The 18865-nt window shown below is 43.0% G+C and overlaps 1 protein-coding gene across 2 annotated transcripts in view; it reads left to right on the top strand.

The window, feature by feature from the left end:
• The window catches only part of LOC138582809 (serine/threonine-protein kinase SBK1-like), a 155125-nt gene that overhangs the window by 76220 nt on the left and 60040 nt on the right, over positions 1-18865 (top strand). For both annotated transcript variants that reach the window (XM_069654465.1, XM_069654464.1), the window contains exon 3: positions 3158-3360. In XM_069654465.1, coding sequence (XP_069510566.1) covers positions 3158-3360 — 203 coding nt within the window. The remainder of the gene's footprint in view (positions 1-3157; positions 3361-18865) is intronic.

Genomic DNA, 18865 nt, shown 5'->3' with positions numbered 1-18865 from the left:
GAGTATGTGAGAATCAGCGCTGCTGACATATTCACTTATTGTGAATCCCCAGAATCTTGTTTCCCCACAAGAGAACACGTGTGCAAGTGCATCACTTCTCCTGCAGGAGTACAATTCTCAAGAAGCACAGAAATGATTGTACTTACCCAGCCGATAAAGACTCACCTTCCAGAGCTCTGCTTCCTGCAGAGTTCCTTCGCCTTCATCGCCAGGCCGCCATGGAAAGGGAGAAGGGACTATTTTATTTTTTATTTTATTTTATACATCACCTGGTTTTTATTAAACCTTAGATGCAACCGTTGACCAATACATACATAAGACTGTTTACAATTTTTTTTACAAAGAACTGATTGCAAAGAAAGGAGAAGAAAACGAAAAGAAAAAAAGACTATTTGAAATCCCTTCTCCCCAATCCCTGGCGCAATTTTCTTTTTTTTTCTCGAATTGAAAAACTATTTCACTGCTGTTTCTAGAAAAAAATTACTATTAGTACCCCGGGACAACGCGCTGGGGTAGTAATAGCAATAGAACCCTCAGAGGGGCGCATTACCGGTTGATAATGCCCCTGGGACTACATTACAGTCCTCACTTCGCTCAGACTTGTAACTATCACCCCCGGGGCATTACTGGACCGGTAATGCACCCCCACCCCCTCGGGTTCTAGTGCTTAATTTATTTTTATGATAAAGGTGCAGTTCTGAGCTATCTTTAAATGGTAAATATCAAATTTGGTATCCTACTCATAATGCGATGGATGGTAATATTAGGCAGTATTATAACAGTCTGCTTGTACTACTACAGCAAAATTCATAATAGGACTCGCTGTAGCTGAGCAAACCTGCAATAATTTCTTTCTTAGGTGAGTCTGGGTGTATTTGTACACTTGTTCCGCAACGACTTAACTTAGTTTAAAACAAGATGTTTCAGGGACATCCATCCACAATCTCACACTAAATCATATCAACCAGTGGGAAGTGGGATGATAGATCGTTCATGCTTGCAGAAGAAGTTAGCATGCTGTGCATCAAGCAAAAATGGACTTTGCGAATCTGACATTAGTTTCACCAATGATTCTACATTGGATCGGGATTAAGGTGGATCGTACTTATGCTTATATTTGAGGCACGCGCATGATATATCTCTAGGATCCCACTACTGTATGCGTAGGAAGCACTAATGATTTGACTCAAGGGGCAGTGCACTTCTGCTGCATGCTCATTTGCCGTGTTGTATTGGCCGATGTGGCGATGCGTCACTGTGACAATTGCGGTCGCCATGACAACTTTCTGAGTGCGGACAACCAAGCTATCTTATTAAAGGTAACGCTGATGTCCCCAAATTAAATTAAGGACATAGCATCTTTGCTTTGGGCTCTTTTCATGTATTCCCTTTTTTTGAATTTTGATTCCTTAGATTGAATGGGTGACGAAGCGTTTTTGCACACCCTCATACGCGTATACTTTTGCGTAATGGCGGACGTGATGACGCATCGTCATGACAATAGTTAAATATTCCCAAAATGGCGGTGGCCGGTGTTAGATACCCAGAGCAAGCCAACGTGGATGACAGGAGCATTATTAAGTAAGTCCACACACCCGATATGTGATACAGTGTTTATGTTGAAATGAGACTGTTACTTTTGAATTGGGTGAATACGCAACATGTATATGGGATATCCATGATGTTCGGGATAGTTTCGGAGTAATGATTTCACTTGTCTGAATACTCATAGACTCACATTGCGATTGGTAATATTGAATAGGGTGTTCATGTTGTAATGAGACTACTACTTTTAAATTGGGAGAAGACGCGGCATTAATATGGGAAATCCATTATGTTCGGGATAGTTACGGAGGAATGATTTCACTTTTTTAGGTTTTCATAGATTCACATTGTGATTTGTAAGTCTGAGATCCGACTCACGAGATAAGATGGTTCTATACATAAATTCAGCAACATGAGAACAGGGCCTAATGGCATTTTTAACTACTAATTTCCCACCAGATCTTTGATCAAGGTACCTCACCAATAACTCAAGTACTTGAGAGAAGGACCTACACACTTGACATTAAGTGACCCCCATTGAGGGTAAGTTATTGGAACATTGTGACTTAGCAATCCAATACTAGCCATCAAGGTGAAGAATTGATACTAATGACAATTAATTTATCTCTCCTTTTTCTCGTACTTGTCTGTTCTTTTCTCTCCTCCCATTTCTTTTCCTTCCCATTCACCCCCCATATGGTTTTCCATGCTGTGCCTAATGGTTTATATATATATTTCTTTACTGTTGTTTCTTTGTTTTAACCCATGCATCCATCCCCAACACCAACCCTTATTTCTCTGTCTTGGATTTTGCATGATATTATCGTTCACATGGGCGTGTGGTAACGCCAATGTTTTTGCTTTAATCCTTTCATTAATTTAAATCAATGAATGTTCTTGTTCTTGTTTGGGGTTGGATTTACAACCTGTTATGTACAGAGGGGCATTTTCTTTTACATTTACTGTGTATTACTTTGTGACATACAACAGCCCTGATTTGAGAAAGGCCGAGGAAGGCCGAAACACATGTCATTAACTTAAGGGCTAATAATTAAAAGTGTATTCATAAAATCGTCCTTGATCTTTTCTTCTTGTATTTTACATTGTTTTTGACGGGTTTTTTTGGCTTACCGTCAATCCAGTGAACTGCGACCATAAGAAATTAACAACTAGGTGGTCTAGGTGCCCACTACCCCCCACCCATTGTTCAGATCCATTAAATTAACATAGAAGAATAACCCTATTTTTTTCTCATTGAATTAAGAGTCGCCAAACAGACCAGTTGTACCGATAAGCCGGACATTTACCTTTAGATTCTATATTGGAGACTGCAGCAGATTCACAGGGATGCTGAGATGGACACTCATCTGCCTGGAACATCATCTTCTCTTGAGATGGTCCATGCTCCAATAATACCTTGTCTTGCGCCACCCCTTTATAAACCATTCCATGGGTCTTTATATAGATGGAAGTCTGCTCATGATCAGGAATACTACTCTGCCTTTTAAGTTCTGTTCGATCCACAAACAAACATTTCTTATGATGGTAAAATCGCATAACCTGAAGAAAGACACAGCTTAGTATTGCAACTTGTTTTCTTTTTATGCCAAAGGAACAAAGATGGCTTTGAAATTTCTACGAAAGAAGACAACGAAGCAGAAGAGCTTCCTTCAGGAGTATTGTATTTCACGCTACCTCTCTGCCTGTCCCTATATCATCGGCATGTTCGATATAGCCTTTGAAACGGATGATCACTATGTCTTTGCACAGGAGTATGCAGCAGCCGGAGACCTCTTTGATATCATACCCCCACAGGTAAGCCATGTTCAATATGAACACTCTATACGTTTAAGTCTTTCTTTAAGTTAAAAAAAAGTAAATTCCCAAAGTAAACTACAGACAGGCTGGGTATCTACATAGCCTTCAATTACCTTCATTCGAAATTTTGAACATCGTCACTTAAACGTTGGGGTTCGTTTACCTTATGCCTTATTTTATATTGAAAATGTTCTCACTATAACCGTATGGCTAAACAAAGGACCAGGGCCTAATTTATATTGGGAGACAATCACAGCAGTAATTCCATAAAAACAAAACACACAAAATGTCTTACTGCTGCCTGATTGTAAACACAATGGAATCCTCATGCAGGAGCATCAAAGTTGTCCTGTGTGTGATAGGGAACAAACACAGGCTATTTGGATCCTTCGGACAGCACTCATATTTTTTAATATTGATACATTTTCTCATATAATATGCAAACATGACTCAAAATTCCCTTTTCATTTCTTTGGTGTACTTTACAGCCATGTGTAGGCCCTTTGCACATCCCACATAGAATAATCACATCCTGTGAAGGACAGATTTCCACTCAGAAAGTTCAAGTTGGGGTCAATGCCTGTCCTTTGGCCACAAGGAGCAATATTCACAACATGGATGACTTAAAATCTTGAATGAAAACAATTCAAATAGGACATATTGTGGATAGGGTAGAATAGTGTTGAGGCGCTCAGTACACTATCTTTTCAAACGGCCATACCTGACCCTAATACTAACCTCCCTTGAGCTTCTGAGGAAGAGTAAAGCACCTTGATGCAAGATGAAGAAATACAGGTGTATCTATTTCTATTACTGAAAGAAGCTGGGGAGTATAGCGGGGGAATTCTAATAATTCAATACTAAGAAGACAGTGTTCTGCATTGCTATGCTAAGATCTATTCATTTGGATGCCGGTCTGCTACCGTCTGGTATAGCCTATCAAATACGGCATTATTGCCTAATATGCCCCCAATTATTGGTGTGTAATCCAATCAGACTCCTAAGTTCACGTGAAAGCCCATGGTAAATGCAGTCTGAGAGCTGAGAGCACTCTTTGCACCAGCTCTGCCCTCTCTTTCTCTCTCGCCCTCTAATTCTCCCTCTCTTGCTCTCATGCTCTCTCTATGTGTACCTCTCTCTAGCTCTCGCTCCCCACTGACCCCAAAAGACAGTAAGACATCAAAAACCCATGTACCTGCCGCCTATGGTCCTCAGACCCCATGCATACCCATTGGCTGCCTGGATTTTGTAGTGGGTGTATTGGCTGGCAATGGTGCCACTTCCATAGTAGTGTCCGCTCTTTTCTCACGATAGTGCCTGGTCATCCGCGACATTAACAGTCCATACTGCCATAGCCCCTTTAAGTATGGCCAAATTCTCTCCATGGAGAACACTTTAAATGGGTGTATTGTTGACATGTGTAGTCCTAGTTTTCTCTCTGCACTTCTTTGCAGATACACTTGACCCCATCTCTAGGGCCTAGTTTGAGCATGCAATTTTGAAAAATCGCTTTGCCTAGTCTCACAGCCTCTCCATTGGATGGAACTGGGCAGTGCATTCAAAAGTGTCAATGCCAGGAGAACACGTAAAGCAGGAAATACACAGGCCAGAATGGCAAGATAAATGTCCTGTAATGTTCGAAAGTGCCAGATATAATACGAAAGGCTCATAGGCATTCTCTTTAGATTCACGTGACCTACCATAGTACATATGAATGTTAGGAGCGAATTAGTCATTGGAATCTGGGGCAAAAATCCAGAAACTGTAATGTGGTTTTGCCATGTGATGACATTCTGGCTGAAGATGAGGAGGGCATGGGCATGGCTATGATTTTCTGGTGCTCCTTTTCCCAATGGTCTGGCGTTGTGGCACTATGAGGCAGAATATTCAAGATTGTGGATCCAGGAGGAACACCCCTCACGGGGAGAGCTAGAGCTACTGGGCAAGCATTCCATATGTTTCCTTTTCAGTTCATTGATTGGAAGCTGGGCTGACATCATGTGTAACCCCACATCAATTTGGAGTCACATGATAGTGGTGTAAGTCAAATATAACCGACAGTACTCTGCCACTGAATGTAAATAAAATAACACACAGACACCCATGGAAATGTACATCCTCCCTTATTAGGAAGTGGAGCGTAAGGAAGACACGCGTCAAAGGTGAAATGGAGTGAATTATAGCATTGCGTGTAAATCAGTAGTTCTGTACTGTAATACAGTGGTTGTTTAGAAAATGTAAACACAGGACCTGAGGAAAACAGCACTGGACACCAAGTTGGAAAATCTACAGATTACCTGATTGGAAGTGTTCCTGCAATGGCCTCCTTTAGTAGTGTCCCAGCAAGTGGACACGGCCCAACCTTGAGGAGACTTGACAATTTGCCTTTCAACCTCTGGCTGCACGTACATTCAGAGGCGCAAGACAAGTGAGAGCTGAGTGCTAATAGGACCTTCCAGAAAGGTGAACTGCTGCCCTTTGCAGGGCTGTCAGCTATGCTCCTTGCCTTTCTTAGGCCTGAGTGCACTGCCAACAGTTCCCTTTCCCCCTAACAGCTTAGTGTCACTATTTGGACTCCAGTTTCCTGAGAAGAAAGACAATACAAAACCTGCAGGGAAGTTCAGCAGTTGCTGTGCCGCTAACGCAGTGAAGGAAAAAGAATGGAACATTATATTCAGATGACGAATCCCATGCTGCGTCTGATGTCACCCACGCTCGGGTTTAAGGTATAACTAAAAGGCTGTCACCTTTCACTCACCGTGCCTTTCTTTCCTAAGGCACTGTTGCAGGTTAAAGGAAGAGGCCTATTGTTCCCCCAGATACTATCGCCAAGCACTGTGCCCCACACTGCCCAGCTCCTGACTGCCCTGGGTCATGCTCCTGTGCCAGAAAAGAAGGAACACGACGTCTGCCTAAGCCTGTGGCCTGCTGTTCAGCACAGGCCCCGTAGTAGTATGAGCAACACCGGAAGTTACACCTGCTCTATGTGGACGAAGAAAGGGAGAGCCACTGCCACTCCTGATTTCAACAGGGCCCTCTACTGCGCATTCTGATCACACCCCTCAGCTGGATTCCATCTAACGGTCACGGCCAGCACCGTAATGATGAAGAAAAAATGCAGCAGCTTTAGTGCTGCGACCGACACCAGTATGTGGAGTTGAGTGAGCTGAAGAAAAAAGAGAGAATGCTCGGGAACCCCCACAGCCTCTCTAGTTGCATGAGGTGCCCCAGGTACCCCACATGCATTCAGCATTCCTATATTGAATAAAGAGCATCCAGTGGCCTACCTAATCCAGGCCATTTCTGTTGTATCAATGGCGAAGGTGACAATAGAATAGAGAGGAGAGAGGAGGAAATAAAGAGAGGCCTTTCATGTGTACAAGTGCCTGGACGCATAAAACACACCCAGGGAGCCAGATAGTCCTGGCACACCTCACTTACGGTGACATGTAGAAATTAAAGGACCTCTTCAGCCCTATTTACACATACCAGTGGGTCAGAGACTCTACAAAATACCCACATGAAGCCCATCGAGGACATACAGTTCCCACATTCCCACATTCCCTACATGCAGTGTAAAACAACCCCGAATTCCCTCAGTTTTCTGGAGGGAGCTATTTGCCTTGCCCCTCCAGCTTGTCACATGTTCTGGTGCTGCATGAAGGAGGCATCCCCAGCATAAAGGAAGCCATACAAGCCCCCACATTATCTCACAGCCACCATGGGGTCCTTAAAAAAACAAAGAAAAATAAAGTTGCAGCTTGTCCCTTACTGACAGTAAGGCTGGGTCTGACTCAAGCCTCAGCAGCATCTACCATGCCGGGCAGACTGAAAAGAGAAGATCCATTGAAAGATGCATCCCCAGCCCTGATGACATCTGAGAGCCCACAGCAACCCCCAGAGCAGCAGTGCAGTACAGCAGGAAGGATACATCACTTCAAGTCACCAGCCATCACCAACACCAGCCTATGACAGCACCTAGCAGGTTATACTCAACCAAGTTCATACCGGGAGATATTTTGGAAGACAATAAGCCTGCTTTTTTCTCCCTCCACATTGAATCAGTGTCCAAAGTGACTTGACTCTTCCCTCTCTTTAATGATCCTTACTTTTTTGCTTGCTCCTCAAAATCACAAATCACAGGTTTATATACGTATTTAAATACATGGGTCTTATATGAAGATCACTGCCCTCCCTCAAGCAGAATCCAGATCTTGGAAAACATCGATATCTTCATTTTTAACTCACGTGAATTGCTTGTCCATTAACAAAAGGATAATAAAAACATACATTGGCACAACTAATGCTTCTGTGGCACCATTTTTTTCTTCAATTTCGATCCACAAATTAAAGCTTTGTCAACTAATCTCAACTTCCCTAATCAAACAATTACCCTAATACTAACCCCCACACATTTTAGGGTAATTTATTAATCAATCCCTGATTTTTTTTATTATTAACAATAATAACAACAATGATAATAACAACAACAATAATACTAATAATACTAATAATAATAATAATAATACTAATAATAATAATTGAGATATTGCTTCCTAAATTCACTTCTAACACATCTAATTGCCTAACTAGCACACATAAGGATTGGCACTTCTTATTATTCAGACTAAACAAAGTTTGACAGATTAGACTTTAATGAATTTGGAGTTGTGGAATGCAATACAGGCGTTCAAGGTTATTGAACGACTGGGGAGCAACCATGACCTTTTAAAAAACATTCCTTTTTTCTGAAATGAAATTTGATGGTACAGGCAGAATCACACGCATATGATCTCAGTACAGTTTTTGGTTAAATGGCCAGTGTTTAACAATACACGTAATTTAGCAAACACATTTGCAAATTTAATTCCGCTATTTGAAGATTACACTAAGGATGACTGTAATGTGTCCCCTCAAAAAGGGGATGACAATCTGGCAATTACAGTGTGCACAGCTACAGTCAGAACCTCTTCTAAGGCCCAGCATTTCTGAGAGATACATGTATATAGCTATCAGTCCAATCAACAGCAGAATTCCAATGCATCCGGTCTGTTGCAAATACGGACTTATATAAAGGAAGGAATTGCAGCATGCACCTTTTCATCTCATGTTAGAAATAAACTTGGTTTAAACAGCAGATAGCCACAGAATGTGGAGTTGCTTTGTTCTCCAAATCCAAAATAACTCAGCATAACATGACATAGCATTTGGGTATATCTCTTTGCATGTTTGAAGTGTCAAACTTCTCTTTCATTATGTTCATTTATTGCTGATTTGTTAGGTGTCTATGATGGCGCAATGCTTCCTCTTCTCCGCACTTCACATGTCATTGTAACAAACCCTTAGGCTTCTAACAGCCTCACACTCATTGGTTCTTAATGTTTGCTCCCTGGCTCACATGTGAATGCATCAAAACGAGCAGGTACATCTTCATCATACGTCAGTGGTCCTGGATTCCCAATACCCCAGAACGGGTGCTCCTCAAGATGCCCTCTTCTGAGTTATTAAATGTCGACAGGGTTCCTTTGAAGGTCCTTCTGGTATTGGGTTTTCTAATGGCTTGAGGAGTCAACATGGTTTGATTTAGGGACAAGAAAAAAGGATTATGACTTGGCCATGATCTGATCCGGCATGGCTCCCCACCAAGCTCCTGAGATAAAATGGCATAACACTCATGGATCCACTAGATAAAATCATGGGATTAAAGGATCAATGTGTGTACCGACATACCTAGGTATAATAATTATAATTGTTCGTTTCAAACATGCTTTATACAAGAGATTGGTTTCTAAGCGCGGGACCTGGATTCAAACCTGTGTCACGCTGTGTTGTCTTGCTTCCAAGACAAATGCATTGCCCCTGAGCTATCCCCCATCACCAATTGCATACCTACATAAACTCATTGGGCCTCATTACAAGTTTGGTGGTCCAGGAAAAAAGAGGTGTTAATTCCATTACCACCACTTTTCTCACAGCACTGAATTATCATTTTAGATGGATTTACCACCAGCAGAATTATTGTGTTGTACATCCACAGATTTTCAGACAAAAAACTGACAGATTCACCTCCATCTTGTTGGTGGAGGTAAATCCTTCACTTTATCTGCAAACCTCAGCAGATTTACAACACAGTAAATCCACCAGTGGTAAATTTCCTTGGAGTCCTATGGACCACATAAATGAGGAATTGCCACGACTTGTAATGCCATGGTAATGCTGCAGAACGTGGTGGGAACAGTATTTGAGTTTTGCTGTATTTCAGCAGATTTCTTAGTACCCTAACGTTCACCCATCTCATCAGACCTGCTTCAACAATAAAGTTCTAAAGGTGTTTGCCACCATCATCAAGTTAGTATTGAGCCACGTGTGCTCAGGGACAGCTGTGCCCATGTCCCCCACATTCTGACAGGCCTTGACCATGGTCGTCTTTCTAATATGTACATTGAAAACACCTTAAAAAAAAACATAATTTTCAGGGCTACATATAGCATCTAACAATCAAGACCGCTAATCTCTTTTGCCATTGAACATGTTTATATGCCATTTGGAAAGCTTGAAAGCTACAGAGACTGCTTGGTCCACCAACCCCCACAACACCACTTGAAATGCTTCCACTTGGGGCACTATGCTACTACTTAAAAGGTCAACGTGCATCTTTACAAAAGTGAGGCTCACCTAGGATAACCTGCCACTTGAATGTCTTATGCAAATATGGGCATGTTCAGGAAGCTTGTGCTGATTGGAGCATTCACACAGAATTTGGGTGATTATGAAGGTGGGAACTGAGTTTGTACCTCAATATAAGTAGAGAACTTTCGGATTCTTTATGGTTTTAGTTTGGAGGCAGGAAGGGGAAATAGGACTGATCCACAGGTATGTTAAAATGAATTATGTGTTTGTTTTGTATTCTTTTCATATGGAAACGTTTGCATGTTTTATTTTAATAAGGTAAACATTAATTTGCATTCTTAGTTAAGTTGTTTACATAAAAATATACAAAGTCTTACATATTAAAAGAAATGACTGTTATTAACATTGAAATATGATAATAAAAACATAGTTATGACCCTGATGCCATAAATACAGCATTAATTTGCAATACATTATCATATATTTGTTAATTTATGAAACGTATTAAAAAAAAAATTCTAAAGCCTAGCAAATGTCATTCTTTGGTGCTATAGACAAAGACCCAGGCACGAGTCTAAGGTTCTGACGTTAAGTTGCAGAAACGTAGATTTTACCAATGATTCTACTCCAATAGCTTATCAAGCAACTACATGTAATGTGTGTATTGCACATCTACAAGGAGGACACATTCTGTCTATCTGGTGCACACAGGACCACGCTCCCTCTACCTCTTACATAAATCATAAAACCTTGCTCCCAGGACATAATGTCTAACAAATATCTCTGGATATGATTTCATCAAGCATAGTCAATTATATTGTTAACCGTAACATAAATCGCGTTTAAAGCTAGCTGTCCATATTTCACCTTTATTTGGGTCTTCGTCAGCTGTTTCAATGTTTCCCGTATCCATTCCTTTTTTGAGATATATATATATATATGTTCTAATGAGGATAAAAACATCTCCAGGTGCTGATAGTCAGCATAGGTGGGGTGCACATTATACTACATCATCACTTAAACATCTTCTAAGAATATTCTCAGTCACTATTCTTAGCAAATGCCATCATCTTATAAATGCCACTGAGCTACCATAGTTTAGACTCTACATCACTAGTTCTAAGCACATTGCATGTATATGTGATGATTTATTTAATCAGAGCATATTTTTCCTGATTTCCATTTGAACTAGCTCAAGCCATCTTGAAGCTCTTAAATGAATACTTTCTATACCATATAGAAGTTAGTGGGCAACATTGATTGCATATGCTTTTTTTATGATACAGAAAACCTTTCTCCTTGAGACACTAAGAATTGTTTTAATCCATTACTATTAACTGAAGCTGTACTGGAGACTGACGCTGTATTTGCCTTCCAAGTAAGACAGGAGTCAAATCTCAGGCCCCGAAAAATAATTCATGAACCTCCTCAACTTTAATGGCATCAAACTTCCTTATGAATATAACAATCTTAATCTTTGACAGGTTTCCTATTAATTTGTTCACTCTACACTATTTATGTCTAATGAGAAGACTGTCAAGGAGGTCCCCCCTTCTCACCTGGGTCTTTTCTTTGCTGGAGTCCTTGGTCGCTGCCTTCTTGCGGACGGACCTTGTTTTGAACAAGGCTGCCCAAGTTTCTTCCGACTCCAGAGTGCGTTCAGTTTCCGGGACGCGGGTCCAGGAATCTGGGGAAACTAGGAAAGGTGCAACTAGAACACGAGTACAAGAAATAGGAGGAAAGGAAGGGACAAGGAACGGGTAGATATACAGGTACAAGGGAATAATACAGCGAGCTACGGGACAAATATCGGATCGCTACTTTGCAATAGCATTGAGACGCACAGAGCTGCGGAAGGCGTGGTCTATTAATAGAATACGTTACGTTCAGTGCGTGGAGCGAGAAAGGGGTTTCACGTTGGACGACCATGTTGGAAGTATTATGGAGTGCAAGCCCCGTTGTGACAAGGTCCAGGAAGTCCAAAAGGGACGTGTTCTGTAGTTCATGACAGCATGCCTCCTCCGAAGACCCTTGCCTCCAGGTTTGTCTGGGTGTATGAGGTGAAATCTTCTGAGCAACCGAGGGGCCTTGGTATTAGAAATAGGTTCCCAGGTTCTTTCACTCGGTGGGTATCCTTTCCATTCAACCAGGTATTGAAGCTGGCCCTGTTTATACCTGGAATCGCAAATCTGGGATACCTCATATTCCAGGTGGTTGTCCACCAGCAGAGGATGAGGTCTACAGGATTTCCGGGAGGATGGAATGTAGGGTTTCAATAAAGAGGTATGAAAAACTGGATGAATTTTCTTCCAGGAGTCTGGTAGTTTGATCCGGCATGAGACAGGGTTAATAATTTCCTTGATGAGAAATGGACCATAGTACCGGGGGGCCAATTTGTTTGGTCGTAGATGTCGGGGTAGTAATTTTGATGACAGCCATACTTGGTCACCGACTGCATAAGAGGGGCCTGGTCTTCTTTTGGAATACGCATATCTCTTGGTCAGCGTTCTGGCCTTCTCTAAGTATTCCTTGGCCTCCTGGTGTATGTTGACGAGGGTTTCGATCCAGGAGTCAACAGTAGGTACCGGTGTAGAATGAGGAAGAACAGAGGGTAAAACCGATGGATGGAACCCTTGACTACAATAAAAAGGACTGGTTTTAAGCACTGAATGTTCGGAGTTGTTGTAGGCGAATTCAGCAACGGGTATCAGGAGTGACCAGTCATCCTGGACCTTGGTGGCGAAACATCGAAGATACTGTTCCAGGGTCTGATTCACATGTTCAGTGGCTCCGTTGGTTTGGGGGTGATACCCTGAAGAGAGGGCACGTTGAATTCCCAGAATTCAACAGAGATGTTTCCAGAATTGTGAGACATATTGAGGTCCTCTATCAGATATGATCTTGGAAGGAAGTCCATGCAGGCTGAATATGTGTTCCAGAAAGATTCCAGCTAGTTCGGAGCAGGATGGTAGTATACTGAGGGGCGTAAAATGAGCCATATGATTGAACAAGTCTATGGTAACCATGGTAGTAGTCTATCGTTGAGATGGTGGTAGTTCCACAATGAAGTCTGTAGCGATTAATTCACATGGCCTAGTTGGCAGTGTTGGTTGCAGTAGAAGACCCGCCGGTCTCTTGTTATCATGCTTATTTTGAGCACAGACAACACAAGCTTGAACGTAGTGCTGTACGTCAGTCTTCATCTTAGGCCACCAGAACTGTCTCTGTATACTGATAGAGGTTTATTATTTTCTGTTGTAATTTCTGTGTAGGAATGAACAGTGCATTGTCCTTGAATAAATATCCTTCCTTGGCTCTTAGATTCCATTGATTTTTCCTTGACATATCCTTCCATAACTCAGAGGATTGGGTTTGCGCTCGGATTTCTTCCAGGAGTTTGACTGCTTGAGCTACGAAGATCGTGGGGAAACATCTTAGGATATTCCTTATCTTCAGTGGTTACATAGGCAGGACGTCGAGACAAGGCGTCAGCAACCAGGTTATGTGATCCGTGGACATGAGTGATGTGGAACTGGTACTGGGCAAAAAAGTAGGCCCAACACGCCTGCCGACTATTTCTACATTCCAATGACTGTAGAATCTGAAGATTCCGATGGTCCGTACAGACTTGGACTGGATGTCTTGCTCCCAGAAGTAGATGCCGCCATTCAGTGAAGGCATGGCGGATGGCTAACAATTCCTTTTCCAGGACAGAGTAGTGTGTTTCACTCGACGTCAGGGTTCGTGAAAGATAAGCAATGGGGTGTTCCAGCTTATCTTCTAATTTCTGTTTCAACACTGCTCCTATGGCATAATTAGAGGCATCCGTTTCCACTAGAAATGGTCGGCTTATGTCGGGTTGGCTAAGATAGGAGCTTGTGTAAACTCGGTCTTCAAACGCTGGAACGCTGTGTCTTGCTGTGTGGACCAGATAAAAGGAGTGTCCTTCTTTAAGAGAGCAACAATCGGTTGAACAATCTCGGAAAAGGTGGATATGACCTTTCGATAGAAATTGGCAAGCCCCAGGAAGGATTGAACTTGTTTCACGGACGTGGGAGCAGGCCATGCCAGAATGGCCTTTACCTTTGAAGGGTCCATACCAATTCCCTCTGGGCTAAGGATAAATCCTAGGTAGTGAACAGAGATAATGTGAAACAAGCATTTTTCGGGTTTGACCAAGAGTTGGTGTTCACAGAGTCTTTGTAGTACTGCCTTTACGTGTTCTTCATGCTTTTGAGGGTCTTTGGAAAAGATCAATATGTCATCCAGATATACAATGACGAAGAGGAACAACATGTCAGAGAACACCCTATCCATAAAACGTTGGAAGACTGCCGCGGAATTAGCTAGTCCAAAGGGCATGATCAGGTATTCGTAATGGCCAAAGGGTGTTCTAAAGGCGGTTTTCCACTCGCCTCCTTCCCGGATACGGATCAAATGATAGGCACCCCGGACATCCAACTTGGTGAATATTACCACGCCTCTTATGGCTTCCAGGATATCTGAAATCAAGGGTAGTGGGTATCGGTCTTTGAGGGTGCATTGATTTAAGCCACGATAATCGAGGCAGGGTCTGAGTTCCTGGGTATCCTTTTTGGGAACAAAGAATAACAAAGCACCTGCTGGAGATTGTGATGGTTTTATGGTGCCTATTTCAAGGTTGGTATCCAGGTATTCTTTGAGGGCCTTTTTCTCGATTTCAGAAAGGATGAACATCCTGCCAAAGGGAATCACTGCTGAGGGTTCTGTTTCTATTGCACAGTCTTCAGGCCTGTGTGGAGGTAAGGCCTGGACTATGGCAGTCGAAAGCACATCAGCGTAACCTTGGTAGGCCTCAGGGACTTGTATGATATTGGAAACCATGAGTGGTGTTTCTTGGTCTTTATGCGGTTCCTTAGGGGGTGTTAATGAAGGTTCCAGGAACAGGCAGTGAGACATACAAAACTCTGAGCCTAGGAATAGTGATCCTGCTGTCCAGTTAATATACGGATTATGTTTTTGTAACCAGGGCATACCCAATACCATAGGGGAGTGGGCTGACTTAATGATGTCGAACCTAATCAGCTCTTGTTGGTGATTTATTGAGAGCTGGATCTCCTTGGTCTGCAAGCTTATGGGCCCTGAAGTAAGGGGTCTTCCGTCAATGGCTTCCAAAGGCTGCAAGGTACTTCGTGTCTCGTACGGAATCTGGTGACTAGCAAGCCAATCATGATCAATGAAAACAAACATCTCTCTCCCAAAGCTCTGCTCCATCTAGGATCAGAAGCTGGTGTTTCCTGAACGCCGAGGGAGGGGCTAGAGGACATTCCCTAACCAAATGTTTGCCCGAAGCACAATACATACACAACCCCGTATGAATCCTTCTCATCCTTTCTTGCGGCGGATATGGGTCCACGGAAGGCTCCTATCTGCATGGGTTCTGTGACTGAGCCTGGGTTTGTGTCCATTCTGACAGTGCTCTCAAAGGACACTTTGGAAGGATTTCAACTGGATTTCCTCTTTTCAGCCTTTCTTTCCTGGATCCGGAAGTCTATTTGCATGGCGAGGTCCATTAGTGCCTGGAATGAGTTTGGTCGAGCCACTCTGGCTAACGCATCCTTAATCTCATCATTCAGTCCTCTCCTGAACAGGGTGAAACTCGCCTCAGAGGACCAATCAGCTTCCTTGGCCAATTGTTTGAATCGGGTCACATAAGGGAGCATATCCTGGGAACCCTGCTGAAAGTCTAACAGACGGTTCTGGGCACTAAAGACCTGCTCATGGCAATCAAACATGTTTTTAAGGGCCTGTATGAACCCATCATAGCCATCTAGGAGGGCATCGCCGGAGTTAACGAGGGATGTAGCCCAGGTTAAGGCATTTCCGGAAAGGTGGAAAATTATGAACCCCACCTTAGCTCTGGGAGTCGAAAAGTAATAAGGCTTAAATGTAAAGTGGACCAAACATGAATCCAGGAATCCACAAAGGGTTTTTGCCGACCCATCGTATTTGTCAACAATGGCGCCCAAAAAGACACTTTCTTTTGTGGCCGAATCCCGGGATAGGACCAATTGTTTGAGTGCGGCGTTTTCCGCCTTTAGATTTTGGACCTCGGTTGATAGTTCTTGCATGCCACGCATCAGATCCTGAACAGCGGCTTCCATGTCGCTATCGAGTTCGGTCGGGTGGCGTCTCAAACTGTCAAGGAGTCCCCCCCCCTTCTCACCTGGGTCCGTTCTTTGCTGGAGTCCTTGGTCGCTGCCTTCTTGTGGACGGACCTGGTTTTGAACAAGGCTGCCTGAGTCTCATCCGACTCCAGAGTGCGTTCAGTTTCCGGGACCCGGGTCCAGGAATCCGGGAAACTAGGAAAGGTGCAACTAGCACACGAGTCCAGGAAATAGGAGGACAGGAAGGGACAAGGAACGGGTAGATAGACAGGTACAAGGGAAAAATACTGCGAGCTACGGGACACACTACTTTGCAATAGCATTGAGACGCGCGGAGCCGCGGAAGGAGTGGTCTATTAATAGAATACATTATGTCCAGCGCGTGGAGCGAGAAAGGGGTTTCACGCTGGACGACCATGTTGGAAGTATTATGGAGTGCAAGCCCCATTGTGACAAGGTCCAGGAAGTCCAAAAGGGACGTGTTCTGTAGTTCATGACAAAGACAAATATCTGTAGCCCAATAGGAGTCAGGTCGGATAAGACTATGTCATGGTCTGTTATGTTACAACGTTTTTATACTGCATCACAACACCAGAGTACTAGTCTCAGAGCGCCCAGTCTTGTCTGAAAAGTGGCATATGGTGTGCCTATCAGGGGCTTCCAGACTGTAATCCTGAGGAAAGGGGAAAATGGAGGGAGCAGAGAAAGTGCACAAATTGTAACTCATAAAGGGTAAACTGGGAAACACGTAAACTGATAGGTAAAGTGGAGACAAATAATATGTGTGTGTTTGGGTGCATGATGCTCCAATGAGCCTGGACCATGAACGAATTGTGCAAAAGGATCAAGGTAAGTTTAAAGGTGTCTGTAGACAATGGAACATTTACCGGAGGGAACTTTTAATAAGGAAGATTACAAATTGTAGTTTATGGCTCTGTGATGGATTCGACATGTGCTCAAACTGTCACTTAAAGCATTTCTTGCCTGGGAGAACATTTAATGTATCCTGCAAAAACAACTACAGAATTCTGGGCCTATTGGACAAGATGTTTCAAAGCAAGATTGGACTGTGTGAAAGGCAAATGTAGTTGGCAACAAATAAGGTCATGTAAAGTGAATGAGGTAGATACAAGAATGAAGAGAGAGGAATAGGGACTGTAGATTGTGACCCAGAGTGCCACACCTGTGTTTTCACATGAAGGGGTGGAATGGTAAAGTTTGATAACTAAAATAGAGGTAAGGTTGTAAAATAATGCATGGTAGTCTAGAAAGGTAAAGAGAAAAACATCACTCTATAAGAGCAAATGTTGACCTATATTCAAGGACAGGTAGGCATGGGCTTTGAGTCCTTTCTGCACTGCCTGGGTATGTTCAACCAATGCATAAGGCAACCGGCAACCTCACACTAATTTACACACTCTCTAGGCCAAGAATGGCTACTTGCGGCCTCTAATGGCCATGTTTTAGGTAGGTACTACAGACACTCTTAAATGAGGGTGAGTTTTGATCCTTTGCTCTCCTGGGAGCAAGTCCCTTTACCGGGGTGCTTGAAGCTCGTTAAGGCCTCATAGGATCTGGTTCAGGATGGTAATAATGGAGTGGTAGATTACATTTCTCTGTGGAGGAAGCTGGGCTGGTAGTTAGGCAAAATCAGGCTTTGTTTACACTTCTCATTCTGGGATGCCATTACCTTGTTCTTTTAGTAGAGGGCAGCAGGGGAATCTGCCTACAGCTCACATTTGCCGATCTACTTTGGGTGTTGTGTTTTATCTCTAAACTACAGTGTGTGCATATAGCTTTGAACAGCTCTCACTTGTTACAATACTTTTCTATAAGCCAGATATGTTGATTGAAAATAAAAAGGGAGAAAGAATGCAGCCCTGCCTAAGACCTTTGCCAGTAATGTTGTTTTCTGTTAGATGGCATTGTTAGTCCAGCTGACCTTTTACCCAAGACCTTGTGTGGAGTATAACACTTTGCTACAGGAATCTCACAACAAAGTATTAGAAAAGAAGTGAGTATTTTTCTAATCAATTGGGGTTCACAGACTAAGGGTTGTTCCTGTCCTGCACCTTGCCTCAACCACCATATGGGCTACCATTTTCCTAGCCCAGGCTGCCCTACACCCTAATTTGATTCTCAAATTACAGTAGACTAATGTCAGGTGACCCCTTGTGTCTGGATCTATGCTTTACTCGAAACGTGGGTCTAAACGCTGTGCCCTTCTCTGGCTTTCTACCTCAGGGACATAGACTTTCCTATTTGTTCTAGCAATTTTATTTCAGTAGTTAACTCAACAGATTCTCTCCCTCTCCGGTCTCATCTCTCTCTCCCTCTTTCTCCCTTTCCCACTCTTCCTCTCTCTCTCTCTCTCTCTCTCTGTCACCTCTCACCCTCCTCCTCACTCTCTCTCTCCGCATATGTCCCTTTCACTGATCTTACTGGTCTTGTGCATCTACATATGTTCTCCTTCTTTGTCTTTTTAACCTTCCTCTACCTCTCTCTCCCCCCCACAATCCATCCCCTATTCGTGCCACTCTCTCTAACTCCAATCTTCTGTCTCCACATGCCAACTCTTATCTTGTCCTCCTCTCTGCAATACTTCTCACCCCTCCACTACTCCTCCTCTACTGCCCTCCTGACACTCACTTCCCTCTCTTCTCATGCACACATACACCAACTCACATAGCATGTCTCACTCCTTCTAAAATCCTCCCCAGCCCTAC

The sequence above is a fragment of the Ambystoma mexicanum genome, chromosome 3q (genome assembly GCF_040938575.1).
Source record: "Ambystoma mexicanum isolate Mex_15411 chromosome 3q, UKY_AmexF1_1, whole genome shotgun sequence".
Lineage (NCBI taxonomy): Eukaryota > Metazoa > Chordata > Amphibia > Caudata > Ambystomatidae > Ambystoma > Ambystoma mexicanum.
This window is presented reverse-complemented; position numbering and strand designations above follow the sequence as displayed.